General features: G+C 47.5%; 1 protein-coding gene and 1 pseudogene across 1 annotated transcript; both read right to left on the bottom strand.

Moving 5' to 3' along the window:
- Nucleotides 1-2815: 2815 nt before the first annotated feature.
- On the bottom strand, nucleotides 2816-3236 carry LOC120375505 (homeobox protein CHOX-7-like; the record flags this gene model as incomplete). Its single annotated transcript, XM_039496166.1, has 1 exon — nucleotides 2816-3236. A coding segment is annotated over one exon (324 nt), but the record flags the coding sequence as incomplete, so codon positions are not given.
- Nucleotides 3237-3260: 24 nt separating this feature from the next.
- On the bottom strand, nucleotides 3261-3970 carry LOC120375614 (annotated as a pseudogene).
- Nucleotides 3971-7701: the final 3731 nt, after the last annotated feature.

Here is a 7701-nt window from a genome sequence, read left to right as displayed (position 1 = left end):
TACACAACCACTAAATAATCTGTAGAGTATCTTTATTCCACTCCAGCAGGCTCTTATATACAATCAAATCAGGCAATAACTAATTGGTTAATTAATTTAGCCTGCACACCTGTCTAACTTATCTCACATTTCTTTTCCCACACCTCCCCCCTGTATTCAAAAATCAAAGGAAGAGGGGAAAAGAAAGAAAAGAAGAAAACATTTCCAACTCATAACAGCATAACACTATAACCTATCATAAACAAAAAATTAAAACTTTATAAGATCAACCTATATGACCATTCAATCCTTAACATATAATTTCAAAAACATCAAACGAACAAAACAAAACACAATAAACAAATGATGTAACCTCTGCAGGACCCCCCCCCTTTTTTTTTTTTTTTTTTTTGAAACATCCCTCAGCTGTCAGGTGATCAAACTGACACTGAGGGTGGTGGGGGGGTCTTAAGGAAAAAAAAAACATCAAACCACATGACAATACAACAACAATTCTGGCCAGAAAACAGACAACACAAAACATAACAAGGAACATAAAACATAAATCTTAGTTCTAAATAATAATTGCATGGTACCACACAGATTTTCTTTCAAACACAAAAGATCATCTCAAGTGAGTAATTCATTCATGGAGGATCAGACAGAAAAAGTCCTGGCAGAGCTAACAAACAGCTCTCCTCCGGGGGCTCTGGTTCCGCGACATCTGAGCGCGTCTCGTGAGGCTCCTCCGCATCTGCCTGCCGTCACTCCGGAGGACGCAACCAAGGCCGGACCCACCTCGCTGGCATCCACCTGGGACCCGCATCAGTGGCAACACACACATAACCCCTGCCCCACATTAGCAAGTTAACTGGTCCTTTCCATATTTGCTGCTGATAATCAAACCATTTGACCGAGGGTCGGGGGGCCGCACCCTGCTCTTCCCCAGTCATCCCGCTGACATGTTTAATCGCGGGGGGCACCTGGCTGTTTTTACCAAGATGTAACCAATTAAGTACGTAAAGAGCTTGCAGCAACCGAGCGGCAGGCGTCTTATCCAAGGCGTCTGCCCGCTCACTGCAAATCCCCCCTTTTTGTCTTAAAAGGAGCGCCTTAAAAGAGGCATGAGCACATTCAATAATAGCGTGTAGTTTGTCTGCTTCAGCCTGAAGGGTTTGGACAAGCAGTTCTTTGGCTTGTAGCTCCTTCTTAATTTCACTCAGCTCAAGAACCGCAGCTCTATAATGACGACGGTTATGTGCTGCATCTACTTTGGCTGCCGCAACCTGCTTTTGAAGGTTATTAACGTTTGACTTTTCTCTTTCTAAGGCAGTCTGTAAAGCTTGAATATTTAGGACTGCTTGAACCCGGAGATTCAGCTGCACCAGGTCTGCCTCTCTTTCTGCTAGTACTGTTTCGGGGGTGTTGCTGTACTCTCGCAAAACAGTGTTAGACTGACCAAGACCAGTGAGCTTCCCCCGTTCATGTTCCAGTTCGAGGGCCAACTTCTTGTTTATTTCTTCCAAACGTTTTATCTTTCTCCTGAAACCTCTAGATTCTCGAAGCTCCTGGCTGGTGAGTGAAATTACTTCTTGCAGCTCTTTCTCCAAAGCTTGAATCCGTTCATGGGAAGCCTGGTTATTTCCTCCATCAGCGATTTGTGCATCCTTTTCTTTTTGCACTGACTGGAGGTGGCTTTCTAACTCCACTATCTGCTGGTGAACCTGGGATACTTCCTTCTGAAGTCTTGAGCATTCAACATCAATGGACTGCTTTTCACTTCGAAGTTTCAGTAACTCCCGTTTTAATTCTTTCACTTCCAAATCCAGCCGCTTCTTTGTAGATTTTAATTCACTAATCAGCTGGTCCTGTGAACTTGCATCTCTTTGATAAGCTTCCACCATTAACTTTTGCTGTAAGAACTGCTCCTTTACTTTTTGGGTCTGTTTCTTCAGGCTGGCACTTTCCTGTTGCAGATTTTCCATCTGGCTCAATTGTGCCAAGATTTCTGATACTGCCTCAGTACTTTCACCTAAGAAGTTTGCTCCTTCATCAGGTTCCTCTTTGCTTGCTTTTGCTGCCTGCAGAGCTACCTCTAGGACAATCTTCTCATTCTGCAAATATTGGATCGTGTCATCCTTAGAAATAACATCACCCTGGAATTCCTCTAACCTGGCCACCAGCTCATCATATTGAGTCTGTAGGTCATTTAGGGACTGCTCTTTGGTGTGCAATGATTCTTGGGTTAAGGTGAGCTGCTTCATGAGCACTAGATGCTCTTGCTGTAAAGATTTAAACTGTAGATCTCGCTGATGCAGAATCAATTTAACCTGTTCCAGTTCTCGCTCCAGTGTTACTGCAAAATCAGCCATTTTCTGAAGTTGTCTTCTCTCATCCTCAAACTCCTCCAATCGTCTCTGCGCGGTGAGCCATACTGGACTCAGGGAGAAAACCTCCTTATTGCCCTGAGCCACCAATTTCCAGAGCTCACAGCCCAACCGCTCCCAAACAGTATTATTACTTGATTGAACGGAAAGTCCCCCTCTTCGTCCCCACTGCAACAGGCGGGACAACGCATCAGAGGGGAACTTTTCTCCCCACCGCTCCGTGATGCGTATCAAATCTGCTGACGCAGCAGTTCCCATATTAGCTGCTCACTTCTTGGTTCGAGTGTGCCTCCCTTGTCAGATGCCCTGCGGCTCCCAGCCGCTCGCTCGAACACCCTGCGGCTCCCAGCCACTTGTCAGGTACGCCTCCTTTCTTCGGACGCCCCGCGGCTTCCCAGCCGCTCACTCGGACGCCCTGCGGCTTCCCAGCTGCTCGTCAGGTACGCCTCCTTTCTTCGGACGCCCCGCGGCTTCCCAGCCGCTCACTCGGACGCCCTGCGGCTTCCCAGCCGCTCACTTGGACACCCTGCGGCTCCCAGCCGTTTGTCAGGTACGTCTCCCTGATTCGAACGTCCCGCGGCTTCCCAGCCGCTCGTTCGGATTCCCTGCGGCTCCCAGCCGCTTGTCAGGCACGCCTCCTCTCTCGGACGCCCTGCAGCTCTCAGCTGCTCGCTCGGACGCCGTGCAGCTCCCAGCTTTGATGCGTTCCCACTTGGCGCGGCGGTTCTGGAACCAGATCTTGACCTGTACCTCGCTGAGCGTGAGGGCGTGAGCGATCTGCGAGCGCTCCGTCAGGCTCAGGTACTTCTTGCAGTGGAATTCCTTCTCCAGCTCCAGCAGCTGTTCGCTCGTGAAAGCCGTGCGCTTTTTTTTTTTTTTTTTTTTTTTCCTCCCCCCCTCCGGCCGCTCGACGCTGGGACTTCAGGCGCGTCCTTCTTTTTCTTTTTATCAATTCAGGCCACCAACACTATCTTCATTCAAGATTGGCAACAGTGGTACTAGTACTTATCTTGTTTTAGTTCTGTTTGCCTTCTTGATAGTTCACGATTTGTCTTCTAGTGACTTCAGTTATGGGTTTAGTTCTCTTTGCATTTCATTCATTTCCTTTGCCTCAGCCTTCTCATACTTTCCTCTCCTTCTCCTAGTGATAACCAGTACAATAATTCCAGCAACAATTGCTAGTACCACCACTACAATGACTGCAATAACACCAGCAGTCAGACGTTTCATGGAAAACTCTGGGGGCTTTTCATCAACATAGTAGATTAGAGCTTGATCAAATTTTAGAGGTTCTTCACTGATGTTTATCTGTAGTGTGAGTCACCTTTAACATCTTTTTCAAAGTAGTAAGCCACGTCAGATATATCCACACTCTTGGCAGACTTCTGGGAAACATTTTGTTTCAGTTCAATAGTGATATAAGGTTTTTCATACACAACATCAGTTATATACTCTGGATTCAGCGAGTAACGCTCCTTAAATTCATTTTTGATGATTTCCTTCAAAAGAGAAGCATCCACAGCTGTACTTCTCTCACTGTGTTTTGTTTCAATGATGATCCAGCTTGTTCTGACTAGTTCACTGCACTGTAAGTCTGTATCACATCGGGGTCACCATTTGTTGCATCGCAAGAGCAGGAACGAAGTCCAAGCAGAGAGAGAGTGTGTGTGTATGCATCCATCTTTATTCATTCCCAGCATGCTCTTATATACAACATGATAAGCAATCACAATTGCTAATTAGTTAATTAAACCCACACAGCCGCAGCTGTAACTCATAGGGTAATTATCATTCTACACACCTGTCTACCTATTCACAATTAGCTGGCCAATGAGAACAAGCCCAAAGCCAGCCCTTCACACACAATTCTCAATCCAGAAGCCTTCAGCATCTCACATTCAATCCCACAGATAACATGCTCAGTTTAAAGCTGAGACACTGACTTTGTTCAAGGACACTCCTCACAGCTAAGACTTGGCTAACCCTCAAAAGGAACAAGGGGGGGACTTAAATTTGCCCATGCAGCTATAAAATTTGTAAACTCTGCAAAGACACTAATGCAATGTGTTAGGTTTCTTTTCTCACAGGTAAAGAGGAAACAACCCAAAGATCCTAGCAGCCCGCCACTCCTTGGAACCAGAAGACTGGGTCTACATAAAGATCCATCAACGACAGACTGCCTTGGCTCCATGCTGGAAGGGCCCTTTCCAAGTCCTGTTAACCACCAACACCGCTGTGAAGTGCCAAAGACTGACTGCCTGGACCTAGGATTCTCACTGCAAAAAGACCCCTCCACCTCAAAAGAATTCTCCTATTGATGATTAGCCTATTCCTTTCTCTAGTACTATTGTGCTTCTGAACAGCAGGGAAAAAGGACAAGGTGACGTGCTGATTGAACCTCTCCCTTGTCCACGGACAAATCTATTGTGCCTTTGAATTTTTCTAAAAGAAGCAAAACCATTACAGGGTGATGTACTGATAATCTCTTCCCTGTAGAATGCTAAACTACATCTGTTTTGGGAAAGAAGAAAAAAACACTCACTCCACTGACATTGCCAAAGTCCAGGAATTCCTGACCAGAAAGGACATTGAGAACTGACCCTGGTGAAGAAACAAACAATTACACACTGGCAGGACGAAATTTGTGGGACTTATATTTGGAACTGTGGTATTAATTGGATTTTGGGGTTTATTCTACAGGCTGCGCCCTGTGTTTTGGATAAATCCTTCAGCATGTATTGCCTCCCTCATTGCATTTTGAATAACATTGTCCTTATCCTGTTTTCAGATCGCTTTTACATACCCAGATTGCTCACAAGGGGCTGCCCTTACATTAGTATAACAGAGAGCCTGGGCTATTTCCTCTGGAACAAAGAGGGACCTAAAAGCCAAGAAAATGATGAGAAATTGGGCCAACTAGAAAAGGCCACTAGACTTACTTTTGAAGCTCAGCTATCTTAAGTACAGGCTGGAGTTGGTGAGTTACATGTCATTTCAGCCCTTAGTTCTGTGACCCAGAAGTTACTGACAGAGATGGTATTGAATATCACTGAGGCTGGGAAGGCATTGCAGTGGGATCTAGTATGTTTAAATTGATCCTGAGCACTGGACTTGGCCCACTGCCCTTACAGACACGTCAGGAGTACCATCTGATCTGTGGTCATGCAGACATACTTGGACACTTTTTTGCGGCCTGCAGGGAATGGAGACAAACCAGGGGGATGCGGGGACTCAGGGCAGGACCCACGGATCTGATAGTGCAGGACCACAGTCGCTGGAGGAGGAGAGAGAGTCCCACGAGAGGAAGCCGCTGGTGGGAAGCAATAAGTGCAGAGTGCAAACCAGCCAGCTGAGAGTCACAGGGGTCTAGAGAATGAAACAGCAGCAGGTCCCATGGTCTAATGGGCAACACTCAGGGCTCTGAATCCTTGAATCTGAGTTCAAATCTCAGTGGGCCCTCCTAGAGATATGTGATTTTGCTGCAAAGCCCTGGAGCTCAACGTGTTTGGCTACCTTCTCTCAGGGTGAACTAGAGTGAGTTTTTTTCTCTCACGTTGGGTGACTGATGCCCACTGGAGATAGGTCTCTGGTCTGGCTGGTTCAATGTGCTGGCGGCTATAGGTTGGGGTCCTAGAACTTAACAGTCTGGCTAGAGATTCCTGTGGATTGACCATATGGTTGTTTCTCGCTGCTTCACCTGATCCCAAAACTTTGGTCCCTGCAGCTGCCACACTCTTCCTCTTGCCCACATGGCATTTAAAGGAAGGAGTTCCAGGGCCAGGCTTCATAGTCAGGGCTAGGCAAGAGGGAGGAAGAGTCCCAGGCTGGAGCCCAACACACCTCTCCTCCTCTGGGCACCTGGAGCAGAGGCGGCTGGTGCTGACAGCTCCAAGGGAAGGCTTAAAAGCCACAGAGCAACCAAGGGCAGGGCAAGAGGAGGGGAGAACCATGCCTATGTGTGGCCAGCAGACAGCCACAGAGACACCCGGCCAGCCTGCGCCCTGCTCCCTGGCATGACAAACCCCCATTGAAGGCCACCCACAGACCAGCATTCGTTCTACGGCCGGCCAGCATCACAAGGTGGTTGGAAAGCAGGTGGGGCCTCTGACCGTTCCCACTCAAGGGGCTCCTTTTGGCGGTGGGGCAGGAGATATTTCCCCCAAGAGGCTCTTTCCCAGCTGCTGAGAAGCACCGAAGTACCCGGTCTTTGCTCTTGCCGTGAAAGGGGTTAATATGTTTAGGCGGCCTGGCTAGCTCAGCTGGCAGCACCTCTGGCTCTTACTCTGAAGGTTGAAGTGACAATTCCCTGTTTGGGTGCTTGGGGCTCCTCTTCAACAATACAACACACAATCTGCCTAAGCCCCCACCCAGTAACCTGGGGAAACTAATCCTGGCCACTGGGTGCCTCTAAGAGGCGATACTTTCCCCACTCAACCACTGAGTGTAGAAAAGAAACTTTAAGAAAAAGGAGGAAAATCACCTTGTATTAACTTGGGAAAACACCACAATCATAACACAACACTATGAGCAAAACACCCCCCCACAGTGCGCTGGGCAGTGGCCTTTTGCCTCAGGCTCCTAAATCCAGACACCAGAAGCTCTGTGGTTTCCAGGTCTGGGAATGTCCCACAACAGCATTTAATGGGAAGCTGCCTGCAGAACAGTTACACTGCACAGAGCTCCTGTGGAGGAGGGGTGGGAATTAATAACATTTTGAGGATCGTTTGGGAAATGAGCCTTTGCTGACAAGGTTTGTCTCTGTTCATATTTCACCTTCAGGTGTTATGTTGAGGGATCTTTAGTGTATTTTTGTGAGGTTAATAACTATCTCCTCAACTTTATTTACTCAACTTGAAAATTGGTGTCACTTGATTTTTGCATCTCCCTGTGAAACGACAACTGACGTGTGGCTTTCTACAGGGGGTCATGATGTTAAAGTTGGGGAATTCAGTCTCTGTACCTCTGGGCGGGGGGGTTGCTTTTTTACAGCTGCCTCACTGCCAGGCACACCGGGCTGTTAGCTGCACCCACTGTCCTTGCCAGGGGCCCCTGCTGACCCCTGGGTGGCTGCACTGCAGTGATGGGGTGACTCTGCAGGTGGAGAAGCTGCTGTGGAGCAATGTTGAGCAGGTGCAGGAAGGAGACGAGGTCACTATTCACATTCTGAACTGCACAATTTTCCAAATTTGGGAATAGATTCATCGATTCATAGACTTAAGGTCAGAAGGGACCATTATGATCATCTAGTCTGACCTCCTGCACAATGCAGGCCACAGAATCTCACTCACCCACTCCTGTAACAAACCCCTAACCTATGTCTGTGTTATTGAAATCC

The sequence above is a fragment of the Mauremys reevesii genome, linkage group 12, assembly GCF_016161935.1.
Source record: "Mauremys reevesii isolate NIE-2019 linkage group 12, ASM1616193v1, whole genome shotgun sequence".
Classification (NCBI taxonomy): Eukaryota; Metazoa; Chordata; order Testudines; family Geoemydidae; genus Mauremys; species Mauremys reevesii.
The sequence above is the reverse complement of the archived record's forward strand: the minus strand, read 5'-3'. Positions and strand labels throughout refer to the sequence as shown.